At 41.1% G+C, this 26,636-nt stretch overlaps 1 protein-coding gene across 1 annotated transcript in view; it reads right to left on the bottom strand.

Annotated features, from left to right (window-relative positions):
* Window positions 1-26,636, bottom strand: part of LOC117160228 (uncharacterized) — a 306,993-nt gene that overhangs the window by 63,094 nt on the left and 217,263 nt on the right. Inside the window, exon 4 of the mRNA XM_076619153.1 lies at window positions 10,539-10,585. Coding sequence (XP_076475268.1) covers window positions 10,539-10,585 — 47 coding nt within the window. The remainder of the gene's footprint in view (window positions 1-10,538; window positions 10,586-26,636) is intronic.

Genomic DNA, 26,636 nt, shown 5'->3' with positions numbered 1-26,636 from the left:
CTTTGCACCTTTCTCTTTCCAGCCCTCTGTATTTGTATCTTCTCGCTTTCTCCCTTTCTCTCTGTCTTGCACACACAGACCAGTAACAACACGCATCAGAAGTCGTACTTCATTAAGTCAGTAACACTTCTTCCAGCCGCGTTACTCATCCCTTTCACGGTGGGCTCTTCTATGAGAAAGCAAGATCGAGAGGGAGTAAGATTAATTGCATTCCGTCAAGAGAGGAGGCGTATTTTAAACGAAACCGCCGGTGCTCGCGCAGAAACGCCGAGGCGACTGAAAGGAAGGAAAGGAGAGAGGAAGGAGGAGCTGAAAGAGAAGCAGCTAGCACGCAAGAGGTGGAGAGAGGAACGACAAGCATCAGAGAAAAGGAAGAACGAGGTGGTACTGTGAGCAGAGTGAGATTCCTGCCACCGATGGAAGAAGAGGATTCGCGGCTGCAAAGAGAACCTCCTAAGAGGCGAGGGTAAAATCGAGGATCCAAGAGAGAGGAGACACCGCCTAAGGCCTTGTTGTATTTATCATATAATTACCATAATAGAGCCTCGAACCACCCGTCGCCACCTCCTGTGCTCTCCACCCTCGACCACCCCCGGTGCCGACCGACCACCTCTTCCCTTCCTCCTTCCATGCTCTGTTCTAACAGCCGCAACCGCAAATTGGAAACTCGCGAATACATTTTCCCTTCGTTGCTCTCTCGTTCTTCTCGCTCGAAATTGTTTACCATAGGATGACAGCCGTTCGAGAACATGTTAACGACGCCGTGGAAGATCATTCGAATTGAGGCATTAATATTTGTCTGCCGAGGAATCTCGTACATTTTATGCGCTTGCGTTGAATCGGCGAAATAATCCCATTTAGTTCGAGAAATAAATAATATTGTCTTTCTAAGTACATTAATATATTTATTGCTGACCTATCCGCTAGATAATATATGCTATATGTCAACGAATAATTTCTTTCAAACTTTTATGATTTTTTATTTATATTTCATATTTAACTTGCGATATCATCCCATAGATATCGCTAAAAATCGTGTTGCCTATAATAATATTCTGTCATTTCGTCCATTAAATATACATCTCTTGCACTCTTCTAAAACGTAGTAAAAGTAAATATTCAACCATGAATACATTTCTCAAGGTAGCGAAACTTCACGCTAATCTCGCCATTAACTGTGGCGAAAAAACGCTCGAAGAATAAATAACCTCCCGAAATTCATCAGAACTGACGCACGCGTGCTTCTAAAAATTTCATTTCTCTGGATAGCCTCGCGGTAGGAATGTGTCAATGGGAAAAATTCGCAAACCGCTCAACTACGTTCTTTAGAGCCAAGAATACGTATCTTCGCCCACAGTATTCCCGTATCTGGCGATGCATGCGTTATTCGTGAGAGGCAAACTTTTCACAAGCGGCTTTCCTCTTTTTTTTTTTTAGTTTAACGATATAGCGTCGACGACGACACAACGACGTCGACGGCGTCAGTGGATGGAGCAATTTATATCGATGGCTTATTCCCCTGACTGCGCGATCGGTCTCGAATCTATTTTCAAGGTCTATTTCAAGTCGTTTGTATCCTTTCCTCGCGATATTGGCTACGACATCGGGCTAAAGCACGACAGGGCTCCGAAGATGGCTGCTTATGGTTCTCTCTTCTGGTCGTTTCGTCTGAGGCAACCCCGCGAACCGAACGCCACGCGCAATATCTCCCGTTTCTGATAGTCTTCTCGGTGATTCCTTCCAATAACGGTATTTTTCTTTCAGTTTCTTACTACCGTTCGATTAAGGCGCCGGTATATTTTGCGTGGTAAACTTATTGCTACTTAGAAAGCTTTAAATCAGAATTATTCCTCAGCAATATGAGAATCACTCGACTTCATTTTCGAAGAAAACTTAATAAAAACAAATGTTAGTAATATAATCATGACAGTCGTGTCTTGTCAGAGTGCCAATAAAATTGAAAAACATTGTATATAACACATACAATATACATAAGTTATATATGAAAGATATATAGATTATATAGAATATACAATATACAAGATTGCATACAATATACGAAAGTCTTTTATGTTAAACGATCAAACACTTTCGTGAGGCACTGTATGCATATTTACGAATAGAAAGATAATTAAACAGTGATAATTTTGTGTAATAGAGGAGTTCAAGTGATTTTAAAGGAACCTACGAAGGGAAGGAAAAGATCAAAGATGGCGGTTGGTTGTTAAAGGGCCGGAGATGGATTCTCCGGTTTCTTCGGCAACCACAAATCGCCACCTCGACCCATTCCATTCGCCCTCTTTTGAATTCGCTGGCCTCCTTTTCTGGTCACGGATGTGCAACCCGCTGGAAAGATATTGCAGCTAAACACTCGGTTCTTTGATGCCGCTTCAGCCACGTTCCCTGCGAACCCCGGGTAGATAATTAACGTTACAGGTTAATCCCGCGAAGAACGATGGCCAGATAAAGACAGACCCGTGGGTTTAATAACAGGTTGCCTTTGGTGAGGTGATCTTGTTGATCGCGTAACGAAATACCGGCATAATGCGAAATTAATGCTTCTTGGTATGAGAAGCTGTGTAGGTGCTTCTCTAAATACAACGATACAATGTATTATATTAACATATAATATTTTATTTACCAAAATTTTTAGGTAATAATAGACTTCTACGTATAAAGAAACCAAGCGTAGATATTTCTTCAAATGCGTTGATATTTAAACAAATATGTAGTATTCAAATGCTTTCCCTATCCAAATTTTTCCTCTCTTTGACATTCTCTATCCAATATTTTTTATCTTCTCACCATTAATTAACTAACGACGATACAGAAGACACGAAGTAGTGTACACGTAAAACGGGCGATTTGCTTCGATACCAATACTTCATTAAAAGACCGATAACGCAATTACCGGTATACTTCGAGCAGCAATACGTTTAATGAAAGCGTGCAATTACCATCGTTGGAGATGGAACGGGAGGTAGAGGATGAATTTGCACACAGGCTCGGGACGTCGAGCGGCCTCTTTTACGGTCGTTTCTTCCCGTTGAAAATCGTCGACGAGCAGGGAAATTGTCGACTGGCTACGCGAGGCCGCGTAAAAACGTCTAAATTGCGCGTAAATAATTATATTTGCATATTCATTGAAAGGTAAATATTTAATGCCGACGCGACGGGAAAGGGACCAGAGTGAGTGTAACATGAACGCGGAAAGTGAGGCGAGCAAGTGTCCGAGATATGGAAAGAGGCGTAGAACAGAGATGCAGGGGTTGGCCAGGCTGGCCACCGGCCATGAGAGCTGCCGAAAAAGGGGTTGAATATACACGTCGCGCGAGACTCGACGGAAATTTTAGCTTAATTTTACTTAACTACGTCGGGTTACCCCGTGGGGCTCCGCTTCGGGGACAAGTGTTATTTTTGTAATTCCGAGCGACGCTAATGGGAGACCTCGGCTTAACTCCACGCGAAACCCGACAAAAGAGAGTGTTTACCGTCACCGACGAATGTGTGTATCACGAAAATCCGCTAGTGTAAACGACACTCGGCTAACCGTGTTTTAAACCGACACTGATATCATCCTGGTCTTTTATTATATTATTGCGAGATTCTATTCTACTATTTCAGTGTAGTCTTTCATAGAATTGGAAGTTCTTGATGAAATGTTCAATGTAAACCAACACAGAATCACTTTGTTTGTAGAATCGTAGAATTTAGAGAATCACGTTCATTGACGAATTTTACCATCACTGAATGATATTGGAATATAAAAAATTGTCATGAAGTAAAATATTATAGTACAGAAACGTTATGAATAGAATGGTAAATAATTGTATAAAACTGAGTAAAGAAAATTCTAAGTGAAAGAAGAATATAGTACTCATGTATCGATAATAAATAAAACAACTAGAATGATCAAGGAAACACATATAATCTTAATATATTAGTGATATAGTTATCCAAAATTAATGTACGATAAAATTTCGTCCATTAATGTATAACAAGTAATAGCAAGTCAATAACAAAGTCATTCATGAATTTCTGACAATTATATGTCAACATAATCCTCTTTTGAATAACGCTATCCTCCAACAAAAATAGCAAGCAAAAACAATATACTTTGCCGGCACCCTTTTTCTAGGAACGAGTCTAAAGTATACGTTGCTCAAGAACACGTGAAAGGGACGTTGATGAGATTCTAGGGAAAATGTATAAGCGCCAAGTGTCCCAAGTTACAGAAGCTGGGACGCGTATCGAGCGTGAATATTACATCGATCAGGCTTTGACGACGATACAGAAGAAGAAGGGGAGAGATCGTAGGAAGAGGTGATGTCGCCTATTATCCGGTGAAACACCTGAGCCCCTGATTCCCGGTTACACGTCAACCGTGCGTCGTTCTCGCGGAGAGTGTATGAAAACCAGCACGCACTCTATCGCCGCCGGTGTCAGTACTGTGGCTAAATTACACTGGCTCCGTGTATTATCCACCCTTAAATTATTCTCTGTTAACCACAAAAATAGTCCCTTGCCATCCCTGTTTCTCTTCCCATGGTTTCCCAGTTTTCTCTCGACTCTCATACAACGTGTCACCACGGTCATCGTCTCAACCGCATCGACGGTATATTCTATGTGGTTGCTTGATGGTTACTTTTGTTTTCCCAAATTTATTTCAGTACCGGCTGTTTATCTCCCGCGATTGTGGGAGGATACAGACAAAATTATAGTTCGGTGGATTTTGCGTCATTCTCGCGTATTATTTACAAAGATATTACAGTTAATATCTTTATTCGTTTACATCTTATATCTTTATTTATTTATGAGAGTAAAGTGAAGCATCTACGATGTTATAGTAACCATCCATGAGAAAATACGTATGTACATACATATATCTGAACTGATATTATATAGAGTAGATTCTATGATATTAATATTATTCTTGAACGCGATATGGAATAACTAGAATTGCACTAAACAATAAGCTAAAAATATAAGCAGAATATACCAAACAAAAAGCGCTGAGTAGGACTCGATATAATCCAGAAATAATGGGATATTATCAGTCTTGAATTACAGAGCCATCGAACGTGCATCAATAATCGTTAACAAAATTCTGCGGGTGTCCGTCGATGTTTGAACTTTCTCCATTGGTATCACGCGGCACAGGTGAATATTAACGAATGTTTGCCTAGGGGAATGCGTTCTGTCCAAGCATGATGGACGCTTTCGAAGCCAGAAGTTCGGATAGAAGTATGCTCTTGACGTCCAATGTCGGACCCCTGTTCGGCGAGAGATGGATCATCCAATTCCCTCACATAGGTACTTATCTCGTTCTAAACGACAGGTATCTTTTTACAGTTTACCATGCAAATACGATAACGTATTTGTAATTATATCATGTGAAAGCTAGGAGAAATTCCAAAGTAAAATTAACGGAACTGCATATTCTGTACAAGGAAATGTATCATAGATACAGGGCCACCCAGATGAACTTAACATCTCTTCCATAAGTGGTTTCACGTGTAACATTGACAAGTTTCGGATTAATATTGATAAATTCGAGAACGCGATCACGAACATAGCAGAGCGAACCGGTACGTGCACACGCGCCTGAACGAAAACTTTAATCATAAAAATTGAACGTGGTAACGGACAGCTGACCGCTCGTTCCGATAAAAGATATATCACTCGAATCTCGTTATATTTTCGCGGCTTAAAATATTTACAAGCCAGGCGAACTTTCGAAACAATCTCGAACTCCATCTAAAGGAGTACCGTCATAAGTATATGACAATGTCCTCCCAGGAATTCCATGTTTTTTGTCAATGTTAAAAGTTTGAGGCACTAGAACAACTTTTTGTACATCTTTATGAGAAATAAGAATATTATAATTGCAGTTTTCATTTCTAAATATAATTAATTACAATTTTAATACTGTTAAATTACTATTACTAATTACTAATATTTACTATTACTAATTACTATTACTAATTACTATTAAATTATATTATAAAAGAATTATATTAAAAGGTATCAAATATTTCTAATAAATTTTATTTACATAAGGAAGTCATTATCTCTCTCTATATTCTAACATGCTCCAAACTATTGAACGGAAGCGTACATGTTAGTTACTACTAAAAAAAATATTAGCTTCTTACCATATTAAGAACACAACACGTATCATTTGACTAAAATTGCGATCATGAAACGCAGATGGTACAAAAAAGTGTTCCCGAAGAGCGAAAGTTGCGCGAAAAAGTGTCAGCCTGACCATCGGGTTCGATTCGATAAAAGATGGATGATTTGACATCGAGCGTACGACCGATCGATCTCCGAGCTGACGCGCTCGAAGATGAAATGCACCCTTGGCGACCTCGAAAGCGACCCTAACGCTTTGTAGAGCCGTGCGTTCTGCCCCCTTTTGCGAGCCAATGCTACTCGACTGGTTCAAGAAGCATATTTACGAGAAAGACGCGTGCCCCGCGTTGGAAGCTACGATCATCCCCTGGATACATCCGATTTCGAATACAAATTCCTCCATATGTAACTTGGAGAAACGGTTATTGGTTCAACTAAGGGTTATTAGGTCCGGTAGGTGAATGGATCCTTTTTTCTTGGTGACCATACGTCCCATGTACGATCGCCAATTCAGCATAGTGAGTCATTTCCAATGAAAACCCTCTTGGATTTATTTATGCTGAACGTTAAAAGAATTGTAAGGAAAATTCTTGTAGATTTTATATTTTTTATATTCTGTACAATAATATAAGAGGTGGCTTTAGCTAGCGTTTAATTCTTTGCAGTCGACGTTTTACCCCAAGTGGTACACATTAAATAGATGTATTATTTCAGAAACTGTTCGTAATTTCAATGCTTTTCTATTATATATTCTTCCAAACAAGGACTATCCAATCTAGAATCCAATTTTCAATAAAAATAATAATTCTTATCTAAGAAATTTAAGGGTGAAGTATGGTTTAGTTTGCCTAAAGAAGGTTAATATCGTGAAAACTAGAATGCAAACACTTCCAAATGGAAAAGAAAGGGATAAATTACATGTTCGACTAACGTCCTAATAACGTTGCCATTTTCAACTTAAGGAGATTTAACGAGGGCATGAGCGAAAGTGGGCGAGCCACGGAGATTTATACGAAGGGACAAGCGCGAGAGTCGAAGAGGGCGCGAGGGGTTTCAGGTTTCCTCGCGGGGTTCCCTGTACGATGGCCGCCGCGCCATAGAACAGCAGTACATTATTTCTTGATGTCAAATAAAGCAATTAGCATGTGCCCTGACCAGGGTCCACGGGTTCTAACCCGAGTAATCTCGCCAGAGTCCCTGGCGTGTGCGACATCTTCATCAGAGACGGACCCTCCTCTCCTTTCTCCGCCACTTTCTATCCTACCGCCCCCTTTGCCTGGATACTCTGCTCACGTGACTATCCTGCTGCCCCCGCCCCCCTAGAGACAAGGAGAAACCAAACCTCGCTCGAGCGTCAGAGAAAGAGAGAAACATCCTCTACGGAGTGAAATTGCAGCGAGGAGAAGAGAAATGGTCGAGAAGGCGGTGTCCAGCTCGGTGCAGCCCGGTTCCAAGGGAAATTTCCACAAAGGTTGACCCGCTCTGTTAATGAATGTTGTATAACCCTTTTAATGCTTTAAGCCTCTTAGATTTTTCAGAGAGCTCTCGACGCGGCGACGAAGAAGGCACGCCTCTGGAACTCGCCCAGCCCACAGGACTCACCTCTCTTTTTCCGCTCTCCTGGTGTACACCAGAAGTGGTTTGCTAACGCCACGGGAGAAAAAAGGCCGAGCGAGAACGAGGAGGGTTTCGCCTCAGGGGCAGGTAATTATGTGGCGGACGTAAATTAAGCTTGTTTAGATTGGGATTTTTATTAAGGTCCTTTATGAAAGAGTGCTGCCGCTAAATGATGCCGCGAACATTTTAACCGACCGGGATCCCTGCAAGCGTTGATTGAAAAGGAAATGATGGCTTCTTTGCATTCATCGATCTGAATTTCTTTCTTCTTGTTTTATCAAACTATTAAATTATGGATTGTCCGACAGATTCTTTATTTTTTATTTGCTCACAGAGGTAATTTAAAATCCTTGTTAAAAATAGAAAGAGAATATGAGGTTTGAATTCTTTCTGGGAGATCCCAAGGAGGTCGTAACTAATGATCAGGAAACGTGTATATAGCGACGGAGCAGAATGTACGTAACGACGTATACGGAAGAAATAACTAAGGGTTAGTTTAATCGTACTTTAGGAGTCGAAGGTTTTAACCTTTCTGTTGTCCCCCATTTACTAAGGGTAAGAAAAGACTGCAGTCAGTCGTATACCTAATGTCCGGTCCACTTCTCCAATATATGATACTGTGCAAAATAAAACTCCGCTAATCGGAACACTTTCGTTTCGATATTTTTAACTCCACCTTCTTTCCAATTCTACTTACTACTCTACTGTTTACTTGTATCACTTACTATATTATTAATCTAGATAAAACGTTTTCTCTCAAAATTTCCTTTTATAACTCTTTTGTAACAAAAATTAAATTTTACAAATGAATAAGATTATATCTTTCCTGAAAAATGTAATTTTTTTCGAAAAAGGTTAATTTATTAATCGTATAGAAACAATGTTCATATCTGAAACCAGTCCAGTTTTAGGACATGTTAATTATACTTTGAAGTTAACGAGGGGCTATTTCAGTATAGCAAACAGCTAACCGCCTTCGCGCTAAGGTTTGTGTACCGAACTTCGGCAAAGCATTTCGCAGATACAAACTATTCGCTATATCGTAAATACGCATGCTTTCGAAGCGGCTGCCGTAGAACGAAATTCCTGGTAGAAGTTTAATTCACCCGAGCACCGAACCAGGCGTAAACGTTAAATGATTTGTTGAATACTTCAGCGCACATTTGCACACAAATCGAGAAATGATATCTTGTCCATCACATCGCTTATTGCTAGATATATACGGTATATAATATTACTTGCATGCTTGTAAATTAAATTACCATCGCGTGCTATTAATTCATTTTTCGCCTTAACTTATTAAAACTTTTAAAACTTCTGTTCTTATGGCTAATGTAAATTAATTTAATTATGATGAATAAGTTTCAAAAGAGATACTTATTTCTTTCAATTACTTTTATCTATGAACTAAAACTTCCTACTTTTTAATAACCGGTCTTGAGAAAAGTGATTTTTAATTTTTTTCTATATCTTCAGGAACTGAACAAACAGGAACAGAAATAATCAATGACAATTAGCGGACAGTCCCCGCCATTAACCTCGTCAAGCAAGCTTCCTTCAATACCTCCATCAGAGAGTACCGAAAATCGAGATTCAACGTTGATTTTCTTGGATCGCCTTCGCGAGTCAAGGCGAGGTAGGCTCTGCTCGCTCGTTCTCTCGATTAGGCTTTGCCGTCATTAAAAGTTTATAAAGAAGCAGAGCTACCAGTCTAGGCACAGAGAGTGTGTATGAGAGAGAGAGAAAGAGAAAAGTGGTGGAAGAAGTGGTGGAACGAGGTTCGGGGACGGGGGTGAAGGGATCAACACCCCACTTCGTTGAACGGGAGCGGTAAGAAAGTGAGGCAGACAACGTAGGAGGGGCAGAGATTCCAAGCAAGTTTTCTCATGTGCAATGCATAATGAGGAAAGGCAGACGGCGCATAAAGGGCCTACAAATGAGGCTCGGGTTATACATATACATTCGAGCTAGATACGTGTAACCAACGCGTGCAAACGTGCACGTTCACACGCACAAGAAAGCGCGAAAGACTCACGGAACCACCTCCCCACGTTTTGCTACACACCGTTACTACCCGCGACTTCTAAACCTGCAACCAAGTTAAAAAGTTCTCCCTCTGATTTTAGTTATCCCGTAGAAACTTCGGAAACGGTGCACTCGTAAAGTTCTCAGTTAATCTTCTGTTTGTGCTGCGCTCGTGTTAAGGCGTGCAGCGAACGTCGATCTTCGGATCATTATGCAAGATTTAGGGGATAGACGTTTAGACGACTAATGTAGGGCTTTCTTCTATGATGAATATTGCTTGTTTAATATGTTAATTTGATTGCATGTACATATGTCAAAGAGATTTTTAGTCCTGTAACAATTCTATGTTCTCAAAAATATTTGAAAAATCCAATTCTTACTAGATCTTAACAGTTTTGATAAAATAAGGAATTCGTATTATGTACTATGATTAATTTTATGGGTTGTTAAGTGTTATTATAGCTCTGTCAATGAATTTCGTTCATGGTAGAGTTGTTAGTTGTTCGATATAGACCATTAAAATAATAGCCGTCGAAAATACGAGCACGTAATGACCGACGCATGCTGCATGAAAAGCGATTAAAGGTGTTGGATCGATTTTCCCTAGTAACTGACTCGCTACGCTCGCTGACTACCAATGCAAAGTGTCGAACACTATGTTAACTTGTTCGACATCAAATATAAACACAAATTGCTAGTAACCTGTATTTTATTTTATACTATCAATTAATTTATATTATTGAGAAAATACCTTGGCTTACCTTGTTCATGATTTGGCGGGGATAGTCCCGCCTTGTGTGGGTCGACGCTGTAACAGAAGGAAACAATCATTGTTTTCTAATAATTACTTGATTCTATGTATTATAATAAATGATAAATTAGATATAATCTTTTCCAAAGTCTTTAAAAAAGTCTATAGAATCTCTTTTAAATGTTGTGTGATAATTATTCAGAGTAAAAGTATTCCATAAATATTTTCCCACTAAATTTATCATGTCACATCCTCGAATTACATTTCATTATATGAGATACGCAAATACTATTTCGTTCAACCGCGAAAAAAGGTAATCTTGCCTCTCGCTCGCCTTCTCAACCCTTTCCCTTATTACTGCGCCTCGTGACGCCAGCTAATGCACGCAGGTTAGTCCCCGATCGTGCACCCAGTCCCGCATCTTCGCCCCCAACCTTCTCTTCTCTTCTACCCCTCAACGGGTACCTCCGAATTCCCGTAATCTAATGAATGGCCTAACCCCAATATCCTCTCGGCTCAGCCTTACCGTCACTACCCTCTATGTACTTCGTCTGTATGTACCACGCATGTAAATACTTTCACGAACGAGAGATTCGAGCGATATCGGCTCGCTCCGGTGCGTAGCGTGTTTCTTCAAAATTCGATTATCCTCCAGTGTCGATTAATTATTTTAACAAATAAATTATTTTAAATAAATTAATTACTTTGTCGAAACTATTTCCTCTCAACGAGCCCTCGTTGATTTGGTCAAGACGATCGAAACGGATGTCTAGTAATTTCATCCGGACATAATTTATCCATGATTAAATTAATGTTTTTCGGTTAACGAACAAACTCTTTACTATAGAGACACAAATAAGAGGAAAAATAAGAGGCACTGATTGTCGAGAAAGTCATGAACGTGTACGTTGGGCGAAACAAACAAGAAACGCACTGAAGACTTTGGAAAACGCGAAAGGGGACGGAAGAAATTAGTCGGAAGCAAATTGGCGAGAGTTGAAACTTTTCAATGTGCTTCGTTAGGTGTAGTGACCCAACCGTGCAGTTCACGATGGTGTCTGATCCAACAAACTGTACTGATCGCGACGAGGAAATGAAACTAAAACACCAGAAGGGTAAGAAACAAACAAAAGAAAAAAGAAGACAGAATTCGCAGCATCTCGTATCAACCGCATCCGCCGTCATAATTAAATCCAGACTTGCGGAACAACAGCTAATTACTCGACGGGTGGAGATGCAAGGCGAAGTTCTTTCGTCCAGAACGAGGGACAGACAAGGCAGGCTCGAAGCAACGGCGGAAACCCAGCTCTGGAACAGGGCAAGGAAGCGCAAATGTGTTTATTTTCAGGGAATAATAAAAAGGGTCGTCCAGCATCCGTGACGCGGCGGTGATCGTACGAAAGTTAGGAATAATGTTTCGGACACGACGTTCGTCTGGCTTTGCCCGAGAGCCCTACTACACCCGCTCACCCACTTGCACCCACAACCCCTCAAACCACCCTCTCCCGATCTCCAGCAGCCTGCCCTTATACGCGTGTCCGCCGCAGATTCAGACTCCTAATTAAGACGAGGGTGCGAGAGGGGTTTCAGGGGTTTCTCCCGGGTTCTCCCTGAAGGGAGGTGGGAGTGGGTAGTAGAAGTAGGGTTTTCACGAGGTAAGGGGTACCCGTACCGCGCCGGAGGGGTAAGCCAAGGCAAAGGGGGTAAGGAATATTGATCACGGGACCACCACGGCGGCGAGGCAGAGACTGGCCATACTCCCCCTCTCTCCTTCTCTTTCGCTCTTTCTTGTTCTATTCGCCTCTCTGTTTCGCCTTCTATCGTCTTGTTCCCAGTAAGTGTATCCTACGCTCTCTCGCGTGAGCGTCGACGTCTTTCGCTATTGCTCTTGGCGTACACGCGGCACGAATCAGGCAAGACCAAACCACCAAACGCCAGATGCGTGAAATCAGTCGGTTAGAGGCTGCCCCGCAGCCTTTGCGAATTATTGACGCTGAAACCACGACCGCGGAGCAGATGATGCTGCTAGCTGTTTCGAGGTTCGGCCTTAGGGAGTGCTGGTCCGTGACTTTGGCAACACGAGTGCCATGAATATCAGTATTCGCTGCTGGATACTGTGACACCTTGTTGGTGCAAATTTTGTGAAATTTAATAAATAACGTATGTGGATTATGGTGGACAAAACGAAAAGTAATTAGAAGAATCAGGTCACAGTGAATGATTGTAGAATGATCTTAATATCGATTAATATGAGAGTTTCAAAAGTACATATTCTGAGGGACGATTCTGCAGATTATTGTATAGTAGGCCTATTGCTTCGACACATATTAAATCGAAACTTCGATTCAGATTTCGAGTATGCTCGCAACTTGACACTGGCATAGATTCCCGAGGCGATATCCTACAATGAACTCAATTTTCTGGGGTTCAAAGAACTTTTGTTCAAAACTATTCTTCTACTTTTCATATTGCATCGTTCTATTGCAATCTCTACGCCGTTATACTTCGACATATAAATATTTTTTGTACAAACGATTTCATATCATTTAATAACTACGTAACTATTAAATAGAATCTTGAAAAAGAAACAAATCATCGAAAAAATACGAATATTGTAGAATATTCATTACGCTCATAAATTACAACCTTCATCAAATGACTCAAATTCACCACAAAATCCTGAAACAAACGAGAAGAGGTCCAGATATTTCTTCACGCATCAACATGCAGGTGAAGTCAGTTGAACGAAATGGCTCGGTTCCCGCACAAGATTGTGATATACAAGAAGAGAGAAACAAGGCTTTCGGACAAAGTTGGTGGCTCCTTGGGATCAAGGTGTCCTGACGAACTTTGACTCACACGGTCGGCCGAACAGAATCTACATTGTAGATGCGTGGAGCGTTCTCGCGAGATTTCGAATGATCTTCTGTAATGGAAGAAAGAGGAATGACTTGGCTCGTTCCCGAAACTACGACAGGGACACTAGGGCGACGGCCAAGCTCGAGTTTACACGACGTAGCGCTTGTCTTTCTGTCCGTCGCTCTGCCTTAATTAAATCTCTGGACCCTTCCAGAAGAACCCGCGTCATTCTAGCAGCGAACTAGAAGTATAATAGAATGGCCGCCTGATCGTCTTTCTGCACTGTCGTAACGCGTTAACATCGCCAGATTTTTTCTCGTAATTGTTACGAATGTCCATGCAAACCGTGAACCTTAGCGAAAGTGACTTTGTTTAAAATGACAGTGAAGATTATAGAGTGAAAAGCAAGCTAACATTATGATATATGGGATGAAATATTGGGACACATCACAGAATTTTCTAGGTATATTTAAATCGAAAATTGATTTAATTTCTACATAATGAAGTTGTAGACGAAGAAAAGACTAACTACTTATATATTATTTTATAATAGAGACAATGCTATATACAGTAGAATTCTATTCATCTGAATCTGCCTGAGGACAAACAAAAGTATATAACTGAAGTTCATCTAATAGAAGTTATCCACTATCTGTAATTTCTCACTCACCTAATAGATCACATTCTTCGTAAAATTTCATTTCAATAAATGAACTTCAGATAAATGGAGTTCTACCGTAGTTCCACACATCGTCACTGATTAAAAACTCCATAATCTACGTTTATCATTCCTAGACCAGCATCAAATCTTCAGCCAAATGACTACTATTGCATGACAAGAAGTTATCGAACAGCCCTGCAGGCTACATAATGGGCGATTGATCTATCACGGATAACGTCTTTTCTGAGTTCGCGACCTCTTCAGAGATTCAATGCAGCAGCATTTTCATGGCTCCAGGTGCCGTTATTCGGTCCGGTAACGAACGTCAAGGGCGACCTCGACGAGGCCGGAAGAGATCTCATTGTCCAGAAGCGGAGGCCACGATAGGAGGGTTGCGCACCGCCGGCAACCAGCCAACTCAAACTTTGATATGGTTTCCTAAATAACCAAGGCTACCGATACCGCAGCACGATAGTCCTCTCTCTCCCCTCACCCACTACCTACGCCCTCTCGTCCGCTTCTGCATCCACTTCGTCCGATCTATGGCGGGTCCAGGGTGGGTATCGTAACTACTGTCGAAGCATATTGAAACCCTCACACCAACGATGACCCAACTTACCCCTCCGTCCCTGTCGCGTTTCTGTGCGCCACGTAATCAACACACACCAGTGCTCTTCGTCGCGAGAACCTCGCCGCGAGCGTGCGTTTGTCGTTTCGCGTGCGAAGGTTGCCCGCATGCGGAGCGTGGTCGATCGACCGCGAATACAGGAATGCTTTCCTCTCTCTCTCTCTCTCTCTCTCTCTCTCTTTCTCTTCCTTTTGCTTTCGTAGCATAGACCGCGTCTGAGCAATTTGAAAGCGAAGTGACAGGCAATCAAGAAGGTAGAAGACCAGCTAAGGACAGCCAGAGTAAGAGAAAGGGGTGCAGAGGGACACGCGAAATGACCGACGATTTATCCGCGTGAGAACGAGCCAAGAATTTGGAATTAAAATCTGCGGTCGTAATTGTTCGCGAACGAATGTTGAATTTGGAATTGAGATGGATAGAGGGCTACGATAGGTTGCATTTTAACGAGGGCAAAATTCTTCCTATCGCTTGGAATATGTCAAAGTATTATACGAGTCGCTCAGAAACTAAACTGATCAACTTTACTTTTTATTAGTTTCTTTACTGAATTACGTACGTGTGCGATCAATTTCCGAGATCGAATGATTTACTTCCTCCTGGTTCATTCATTGTAAGAGGATGACATAAATGATAAATTCTTTTTTGTGCTTTTCAATTTATGCAATGGTCAATGTGTTTTCTGGATAGTACATAAATCCTGGTCTCACCAAGTGTTTCTTAAAATTAATCTACAAGAGATATCTAAAACGCGATATGTAAAACTCAAGTATAAACAAGTAGAATTAGTCTATATGGAGAACTATGGGGAACCCTTTTTGCTGCTCAATGTTTATAACTTCATTATTCCTAGTGTGGCAGGATGGAAGTGTACGATAACGATCGCGAATGAATTCACGCGTGCAGGGGTTTAGAATATCTTTCCTCGAGAGCAGAGCAGGTTTGGAGGCGGGCAGGCGGCATGACTGTATCTAGAGGTTAACTGTTTGTCCGCTAATTAGAAGCTAACAGCAGAACTAAAGTTTGGAACTTTAAAGTTTCTTGCCTCTGCAGAAGCCTTCTACGCCCAGCCGTTACCCTCTTTTGGGGGCGGTGCAGACACCCCCAGAGGCGAACGCCCTATCGTTCTACCATTTTTCTTCTCTCTCATTCCTTCGCCCACCATCGGCTAGCGTTAATTACTAATTAATTGTTTCGCATGTTTGAGTTTTAAATGGATAAGTTAAACAGCGCATAAGAGGCCTGGACGTAGAGAACGATGGGTATACCTTTCCCTTTAGCCTCTTCTCTTTCTCTTGGTTTCTCTTTAGTCCGGTTTCCCTTCTCTTTCCATCTCTCTTTCACCTTTACTCATACCCTTCGCCTACGATTACCGTGAAAACGGTGTACCAACGGTTAACGAGGTTAGGATGACCGTGCGAGCGAGAACCGGGGAACGGCGCTCGTTCGTTTATTCGTTTTTCACCTCGTCATCGAAACACCACAAGCCTATGCGTTACATAACTTCTAGGTGTGAAACTTTTGGACGGTTAATATATGAGATGAGAAAGGTCTCGTTGATTATAACTTGTAAGTTGTACAGTTCCACTAATATTAGTTTGATTATGAAAGATGATCCAGGAATTAAATATTATTTGGGAAATCAGGAAATAAATATTATTTATTACAAACTTTCGTATTACAATTATATATTATATAAATTATGAGGATGCGAATCAAAGTTCCCTCTTTGATCAAATTCCCAATCTTCAATCAGAGACAGAAATCCCCGACGACTCGTGTCGCGAGTCTACAAATCGTTTTACCTCAATCTCGCGACAGAGAAAGGTATAGGGGGCTGGTTTACCCTTCGAAAGTGGAACGGGAGACCTTCCATGGCTGTAATCGGTGTTCAAATAAAAAGCCTTAATGCCAAGATAAAATATCCCATTTGTCTAACGACGATTTTTCTCTCCGTTTTGAGGCACGTTGTATTTCCTCTCCTAGCCGGGGGTAGACAGGGGTGAATCGGGGTGGTAATCATCTTAAACACCATTGTCACAGACACCTCGTACAGGCCGGCTGCCACTCTCGGTTCCGCGCCACCTGATTCTCTCGTAATTGAGATGAATCGATAAGGACAAGCTCCTGTGGTGAAAAAAGGAAAACGAGAGGAGTCGAGGGCGCTGCTTTTTTAATTCGATGAGCTAATGTACCGACAGTTACATTAATGGCGCCTCTGGGGATTGTGACTTTCTCCCCTTTTGGAACGCTGAATTTCGAATCGATAATTTCTTTTATATACTGTCATTTTTAGGAGACATAGGGATCCAATATAAAAAAATGTTTATCTATTCCGAAATATTTTTTCCAACAATCTACAGAAAAACAAGCAAGCAAAAAGTAATAAAAACTTAAATTATTCAATGCATAAGCTATACAATTAATTTTGTAATGTACTCATTTTTATGGATCAGAGGAAATATAGCACAAAATATCCTTAAGAAAACTAGTACTATGATTCGTCCCTACCCTTGAACTGAGACACTTCTATTTGGACACGAAATTTAAGTCGCACTTAAATCTAATGATCAGCACATGTCTTTCAATCGGGGACGGAATAATGAAAGCGGAATAGAGCAGGTCGGAGGCGTGGAGGTTCAGGGGATAAATCTGGAATAATCGGAAAACGGGCGGTCGAAATCGAGGTCTGTTATTGACTGGCGTGCAGAAACTAGGCAGGGGTAAAAAGAGAAGGCGGTGGAGGGAGCGTTAGAGCAGAAAGGTAGAAAACAAGAGCATGGGGCAAATCGGTGTCTTAACCGGCCGACGAAGGGGACAATTATTTACCGGGACGTCTAGTACGACGTTCTAGCGCGCGACGCTACCGTTACGCCAACGACGAGAGGCGAGAGTCCGCGGCTGTTAATTGCTGGCTGTCAGGGGCACGCAGTGACACGGACCACCGTGGCGTACGGATTGCCTCGTCGAAGGCCTGCACGCCAAACCCTCCTTTCCTGCTCGAGGAAACGTACGGACGACCAACGCCGGACGTCGATCCTCTGTCTCCACGCCTATCTAATCTGTCCCGACCCTGACTGCGAGCAACGTTGAACATTCGTTTCTTTCAACACGTATCCAGTTTCACGGAACAGAACATACCCTATAACATTGTACTTTTATGGAGGTTTAGAGTAATTTTTGTTTGAGTATTACATTTGTTGAAGCGTCTGTGTGAAAGTGTAAATTAGCAAGCAGTGCAATAGAAAGAAATTAAAACAAACATTGGTTCAATTCATTACGAATATACGTAGACGAGGAAACATCAAAGGCGTACTGTTTCAGATGTCAAACATACGACTTGTACGTAAGATATTTGAAATGAGAAAGTTAAAAGTCGCAGTAATTAATTCGTCTTTTGATGAGTGTGATAGGAAAATACTGTTTGAGATCATATTATCTGAATTCGTGTATAGTGAACTCTTTGATGTATCGCACATCAATGAAATTTTAGAAAGCGAATATAAAATAAATGTTTGATGAAAGAAAATAATTTCAGACAATATATCAAGACAAAATAATAAATCTCATAATATTAAAACCCACCGTCTATATCCTCAAAAAATAATCATTTCATCAATTCACTCCTTAGAAACTCATTCATAAAATTTCCTGATCTCAGCTGTGCTTTCGAATCGCTGAGAACCCTTCGATTCCGGTGCATCCATTCCACGGAAGAACAACGAAGCAACGAGGCAAGCAACTCCGTCGCAGGAACGTAATTTCAACGGTGACAGGTATTTATCCTGCGCGGCAGGAAGCGGTGCTATGTGGGCGATCGAGCAAAGGCGAAGAGAGGAGGGGCTGGAGAAGTAGCGTGACGACGTTAAGAGCATTAAAGAGACGTTTTCCGCCCGACACTTAGGTTTTCGTTGCCGAGCCCACTCCATAGATTCCCCCGGCCTATCAGCTTAGCGCTTGGCGGGCGGTCCGCAGCCACCCCTAGCTTCCTTCTGTGTTGTCTTCGCTGGGATCCTCGGCAAGGACGAGGTTCGTTGCCGTTTCTCTCTAGGAAATATTTTCCTAAGCGTAAGAACTTAAGTACCCGGACGCATACGGCGTTTCCACTTGTTAAAGAGTTTTCTTTGCACGGTAACAAGATCGAAACAGAGGATGAAAGCATTTCGGCGCGAAGAACTTCAATAAATGAGCAAGAAATTCGTTTTGATAAACTGAGTTGGTTGAGAATTATTTTAAATTCCAAGAACAGACATTTTTTTGTCCATTTACAACCTTATTTTGCTTTCCTTTATTGTCTTGGGACGTTACTTTGCCCGGTTCATGGAGGAAACTGGTTCCCGCAGATTAGAAATTCATTTGAATATTTTCGCGGGCCGAGATAGCGCTCGCGGTGGCGAAACGAGCGAATAACTGGTTCTCAGAATGTAATCGCAATTGAATGCGGTGTTGGGGAGTGATAAGCAAAGGAAATGAGAAGCTGACTTCTGGTAGGCTTTCATTTCGCGATCTTTTGTTAATAGAACTTTTCCTAATAGAATATTGAGAAAGATAAAAAAACATAAAGACTATATATTTTATCTTTTTTTTAAGGGATGAAGGATTATATACGCATCAATATTTCTTTTCACCTTGCAGTAAAAATTTAGTAAAAAAAAGGTATTGTATGATCGACATATTCTAATTATTGTAATAATCATATATGTATTCCGGATTCATTTTTAACACATTTGTTGGTTCCTATTAGCATCTCGAACCCAACAGTATCGGAAGAGCGAGGATGGCGGAACGTAGAACTCGCAGTTGCGAATTATCAGCTAAGAGGAAATTATGGAAATAGATATAAATCGAGAAGAAGAGCGCAGACAGCGTCGTCACGGTTAGGTGAAGCAACCAGTTCTCGAAAGGAGATTGCTGCGCCGCGGAGGCTGGCCCGCCTTTAAAATAATGGATCTTAAGTAACCAATTTGAAATGTAAAGGTCCATCAACATAAATTAAACATGGCGCGTCGACGTAAAGGATTGTCTTAGCTTCATCGATGATCTCTTTTACCAGACGAGGAGAAAGGATTTCCAGAAAAACTTGTCTAAGTTAATTCGTAAATTGTTAAACTTCTGATTCAGTTTCCTAAAACGAAAGTTTTCCTTGAAATAATTAGGGTGTGATGTACTTGAAGTTTTTTTTAAGGTCAATATATTACGATTTACAGGCTTCGCTAAAACCTTTTCAAGAAGTATTTCGTTCCCACAACATTGACCGCTTCTATTTACACAGTAAACATCGCGGCAAGATTAGATTATACTACATGTGAATTACACTTGATTCTTTAATGCAATATTTATATTTTAAACGGTTGTAGTAACATTTTCATTGGTATATTTTTGTTCTTTTTGGAGCGTATACTATGTGTGGTTATATGGTCTCAAGCTTAATCGCACTTTGGAGAGAGAGATATCCTCTGGGACAGATGCCCGTCGATGCGGTCGATTTATCGGTAATTTTTCTTGTTCCGCCGGTGAAAGCGAGATAGGAAAAGAAAGAGAGAGATACTGGATCTCCCCATTGGCGCGAATTCACGCGGAAAGATCAGAAAGCGAAGAATACGTGGGTCGAAGCCAGAGTCTGGTAAGCTCGCGTCATGTGCAGCGGACGCGACGCGCGAATTAACAACTCACGCGTCATATCGCACATTATTATCCGATATATCGAGCTATATATCAAACACCTTCGCCCCCCGTGTGCCAACCGAGAGCGAATCAACGAACTAACGCGATTTACGTTCGGCGTTTACGTAGAAAACGTGCCAACATCCTTGCTTAACGAAGCTCCAGGGGAGGGAAAAGGAGGACTATCAGTTCCAGACGAAAGCCAAGACACCGAATCGACGTGCTCAGTCTCGCGTGTCGTAAGACGTTAATATGCCCCGATTCACACACCGGGTGACATTTCTTCTTCAACGACTGCGATCGAAGTATTCCGTGAGCTGCTTGCAACAGGGGTTGCCTACCTCCCAGTACACGCGAATCTGGAACCGTTCTGCTGGAAAACATCTCAGTCTGATCAACGAATATGTGAGATGTAATTTTTGCCTTCGAAATTTCTTCTTTTAAATATTGAACTACGGGGAGACTGTTACTCTTCTTTTTCATAGGGACGATTTTTAGAATCATGGAAGTGGTGAAGAGAATGTATGTATGTTAGATGCTTTATTAATTTAATATTGAAACTGTATTGAAACTAATACTTAATTGAATACTGTGTATCATTGAAACTAAATAAATAAAAAAATAGTGATCAAATCCAACGGTTGTACATAAGTCATTTCACTTCACCATTTGGAACAATTAAGTTGAATAATGTGTGAAATCATCAACACCATTTGAGTACTATTTCTGCATATTATTGATCGTATTGACTCCATTCACACAACTCAAATCCAGATCACCATACCATCCGAACCGGTGGTAGAAAGTCATTTAATCGAATCCCACGGCGTCGAGGCGGCACTCTATAAAACACAATTAACGGTAGCCGCAGCATCAGTATTTCTTCGAATATTGATCGCTGGAATCGTCGAAACGACAGGGAAAAGCCGAGTCGCGAAGCAGCGGGGAAAGGTTGGCGTTTCAGCCGAAGCTGCACGCGTTGAAAAGGGTTGATTAGGGATTCGGCGTGTTGGGGTCGAACACGTCGGGTTATGTTGGAAGGATGCTGGACCGTGCTTGTAGGCATCCAGCGGTTGGAGGGACCCAGCCAGGTTCAGGGCAAATGGCAGCGGGATGATTGATCGCCCGGCTAATTGGATGATCGATGACTCAAGTTCATCAGTGGCTGTTCAGCTCCTGGCAAAGGATGCCTCGTTCGCACGTGAGCCATCCCCCTTCCCTCTCTAGTAAGCTTCCACTGTACGTGTGCCTATATCCAACTTACATTCGTGCAGATCTGTGTGAGACACGCAGGGCAAACGGGTTTGGTCCGATGTCTCCGGCAAGCTTGAAACAAGCTTTGTTAATATTCTTCGTGGGTGGTCTGCCTCTTTTTCTTGTAGGCTGATAGCTTGATTTGTTCTTTTTTCGGTTCCACTTTTACTTGATGGCTTGCTAAAGCGAGTTGGTTTATCTGACAGTTCTTATCTTCTGTATTTTTCAGCATGATGCGATGGAAGTTAATAAGAATTTTCTTGAAAAAGATAATGTAGATAGCAACTTTGAAAATGTATTAATGTCAGTTAATCTTAATTATTATTTACTTGTCACTATAGTTTTTCCTAAACATGTTAGTAATAGTATTCCAAAAACTGTTTCAATTAAGTAAATTATATAGAACTATAATGTTATAATTTTTATGTCTTGAAATAAAAGAATTTACTACCCCTTAAATGTATTCTTATTTCCTACGGCAGATTTTAAAGACAATTAACATTTTTATTGCGTTAGTAAGCTAACGTTGTAAAGCGTAATATTTTCCTCCTGGCCGGTGTACTAAAGTGCCAACACCTTCGCGGCCGTCTTCGAACGAACGAAGTAGATTCAGGGGAAGGGTATAACGCAACCGGTAGAAAGCTTAGTTCACAGTGTATGCTTGATATACGGTTGGCACGTGAATGCAAATCAGATCGTAAATCACGGGAACAATGTCTTAATGTCCTGGTCATACGACGCCCACTGGCGCTGGAAGACAACAGCCTTGGTTTTCGCGGGAAGGAAAGGGTGCCTTTTCGGATATTCATAGGGAAATAAATTAGTAGGCACACGCGTCGCGAAGGAGCCATTACCGGTACCTTGTTGCGGCATCTCCCGCAAAATTTACGTAATTTATAAAATAATTCATATAAAAAGATTAAAACGTTCCGTCGACTTTCTACGATTTTCACCCTTAAGAAAGTTATAATCGTGGATCAAAAAAAAAAAAAAAGAACGAAACTCAAAGGAAATATGGCAGCGAATCTTTTACACCAACCCCCGAAGATTTGGAAGTTTCCAGATAAAAAACGAAAGACAAAGAGTATCTTCTCTGAGTGTTCGTTTATGCCATTTAACTTGCAAATCCTTCCACCGGGACCGCTGATACCCGTGGAACATGTGTGGAAACTGAGGAAAAGTCTTAGCCTTGCCTCACCCTGCCTGAAGAACTACCACCAAGAGGGTAGATGGTGGAAGGAGGGAAACGAAAGGGCGGGGTTGGAAGACAGTGAGAGAATAGGGCGTGTGAAAAATCCAAAGGAACAAAGATGCTGGGTCCTCGAACAAGAGGTGGAAAGTAGCGATCCTTTGCGAGGGGAAGTTCGAAAGGGGTACACCGAATGAAATATTTTTCGTGTAATGTGTACCATCGAACTACTTCAATACGTCATTTGGATGAAACGTACCTTCCTTTCACTACTAATATGTTTCATGATAAACTTAAGGAAATATTTATTAAAAATCTTCAAAAACGCTTTTCCTTAACATAAAATAAAGTGGATTTATTCAGTACTTTAAAAATATCGTGTATTCATCTTTAATTGATAAAATATCAGCTTTAAAGAATGTACGAAATTATTAGATATAGAATCAATTAAATCAATTACAAGGAATATTATTAGGTTTTTCTAAAAGTTTCTTTCGTTTTATAAAGAAACAATAGATGCACAACAGTTCTTGTTTTATATTATTTTATAGAATTATATATAATCCATTGTGTTCCCAAAAAATGTTGTGCGACTATTACTTCCTTATAAAACGAAAGAAACTTTTGGGGCAACCTAATACATTAAGCAGAATATATCGGAGATAAACAAAGATAATTAAATAAATTATAACTCCTAAATCGAGTAGAATCTCCTTAAATTCCGACTATGAAAATACTCCCACGCAAGGCTCAACTCTCAACACAACTACAAAACAATTCATCTCATCACTTCTCCACAATGAAAGCAACTCCAGATCGCAATTGTGCAAAGGAAACGTAGCAGGCGCAAAATAGTTGGTCGAAAGAATTCATCGAACGTAATCCCCATCGAAAGAAACGGTCGGAGGGCGACAGGAATAAAGGGCTGGGTGCATCGAGCGCTACACAGAGTCCCAAGCTATAACGGCACCCCGGCATTGCCGGAGATGAGAGGATGATGGAGAAGTGGGCGCGATCAGAGTCGGTTGCCGGATAGTTTACGTCGAGCCGCTTCGAGTTCTCTCTTCTCTTCCTCTCTAGTTTCGTTCAAGGGGTTGAAAGGGGGATGGAAATGGGGCGGGGGGAGGTTAGTCGGTTTACGATGATGGTGCGATTCCCTTTATGCCTGCCGCGGGTCAGGCGCCACCGCTAAATCTTAGCTTCTTTGGATGAAATCCTCTTCGCAGCGCTGAAGAAGGATTCCGCGAGCGATAATCGGTCGTAAAAGCCGCCGTGCCATTGAATATCATCATCGCGCTACGCTTCTACACTGTGTCAGTCGTAACGCACAAAATCGTGCAATTTTTCGCCCCGATGCGCATCCTACGACCACCATTGAATTCTGATAAACGAGGTAGCGATTTTATCACTGTTCGCAGGAAATGGCATACGTTTGTGGAAACAGAGGTTTTACTATTGCCATAGTGATGATTTGTCGCAGTGCTTATGGTATGTTGACGACCTGTTACTTTATTAGTTTGGAACAACGCATGTTTGACTTTAAATATACGCAATTAAATATTTGGACGATAACGTAGAGATGAGTCAAGCCTTAAGATATTTAACGTATTCTGTATTGAGCATTCTAGTGAGTTACGGGTGCGAAAGGGGATTATTTGCTCACTGAATTCTTATAAACACTAATATCATTAGATTCATACACAAATACATAACATAAAAGTTCGTACTATTATTCCAACTTAAACAAATTCCTTTCATCGTCTACTTTCCTCCTAAGACACTCAAATTCTTTATACCCAGCGCATCTCATAAATATGAGAAAAATATTGAAGTCATCCAAGAGAACGTATAAGTCATCCAAGTCAACATCCAAGGGAACGTATATCAATTCCTACTCAAACTTTCACATCTCCATAGTTCTCCAAGATGAGTAGTCATACCTACCATCCATATACCGTGTACATAGGACTCGAACTTTGGAGCTTTTTCAGCGAGCGTCTTCGTCGTGGCGCTTCCGTTTCTTTCAGACTTCCAAGACTCCTCCATAACGACACAAATTTCCGTCGATAAATCCGAGCGGAGCAACGAAAATCTACCCCTCGACGAACAAGTAATCGTATTCCCGTTTTAAATGTATTCACTGCCCCTCCTCGCACATCAAGTCCCTTTCGTGTGTCGGTAGCTCGTTCGTTTTGTGTATTGCACGTGATCCGTGTAACCAGCGGATGGGATGAGGGAGAAAACGGTATAAGAAGGTAACAGGTTTCGTGAAAAAACTAACGGCCCCGCGGCGGAAACACATGTAAGGGCGATCGTAGACAGAAGACGAAGGTAGACTGCCGGAGGTTTCGTCGAAGGGCAAGAAAAGAGGATTCGAACGGCTTGTAATCTCGGCTCAAGGTGTCGTTCGTCGCCTCGATATCCTGCCGGACATGGGCAGTAAGTTGAGCCGGGAAAAGATTAAGTTGTATTCGCCTTGACTCCGCGATGAGACAAATCGTCTAGGGGGTAGTAAAAATATTTGGGAAAAGAAGCTAAAAATTCTTTTGGTAACAAATAAGTATGAAAATCTAATTGTTCCCAAATATCCTTTTTTTAGTTATAAAAAATAATCTACTCTTGTACAATGCCTTTTGGAAAAAGTAAAAATCACAATTTCTGTGTAACTGAATTATCCACTGGAAAGATGGTTAATAAATTAGCAGTTACGGTATGATAAAAATTGAGTACTTTCAATGAAATTATAATATCTATTTGATATTTCTTGAATGAATCTTAAGACATGATACGCGTACAAAATATACAATTTTATTCTCTACTTAGATCTTGATAGGAAATTGCCTATTAGAGAACGCTAACAAAAATTAACATACAGTAACAAGTATGAATACCGAAGATGATAATTGTTTCCTCATTTCGTACAAGACTAAAGATTAATCAGCCGTTGCTATTAAAACAAATGGGTAAGATTCAAATAAGCAACGAGGAGGCTCCTGGTGCCTAGGGTTGCAGACAATTTTGCGCTTGTAAATAGGACCCGAAGAGGGAGGCATAAGTAAATTAGGCCGGACGAGACGAAAGATTTTGATAAGAATCTCTCCCTTGGCTTTTTTCAAAGCTGACTCCCAGGGAATTGAGACGTCATCACGATGCTCTACCTCGTTCTCACCGATCTACCCCTGGCCTTTCGTCTCCTTCGAGAGCCGTTTAACGCGAAAGCGACGCGCGTTTGCCCTCGTAAGAGCGTTCTCGAGCCTCATCCTTTGTTTTGCCTTCATGAGATTTTTAAACAGCGCGAAATGAGCTTTCGCAGCTCCTCGGCGGGAACGAACGATTATCGCCCGGCTCGTCCGGCTTAATTTCTTCGTTTCACCCCTCGAATGACAAAAATTTAAAGAAACGACTTAGGAGAAGTTTGTTGTTCCTTTTCTAAGTCTAAACATACGCAATATTCATATAAACTTTCGTATAAAATAAAGAAATGAAGTTTATTTGAAACTAAATTAGATTGTTTAAATTTTATAATTTTGGGACTCAACGTTGATTAACGTTACAAATGTAGCTTAAGAGTTCCCTCATCACTATATGCTGTTTCTAATTATAGAAGTTTACACACCAACTCCGATAACGCAATTTCAGCAGAAAGTAAAATATTAAAGGATTGACATGCTAACTGAGGTAGAACGCGCGCATTCGTCTACAATTCAGAACAGAAGACATTATGCTCCCTCTATTTATTTATAACATAGTAGTTCTAGCTGACTTAACGGAACAATGTAACCGCACGAAGAAATATTACAGTCGCTACTAGTAACAAAATTCACTTTCTGGCCGAAAAAATCTACGACGCCCCATG

This window comes from Bombus vancouverensis, chromosome 6 (assembly GCF_051014615.1).
Source record: "Bombus vancouverensis nearcticus chromosome 6, iyBomVanc1_principal, whole genome shotgun sequence".
In the NCBI taxonomy this organism is placed as follows: Eukaryota; Metazoa; Arthropoda; class Insecta; order Hymenoptera; family Apidae; genus Bombus; species Bombus vancouverensis.
Note: the sequence above shows the minus strand (reverse complement) of the source record. Positions and strands in the feature narration are given on the sequence as shown.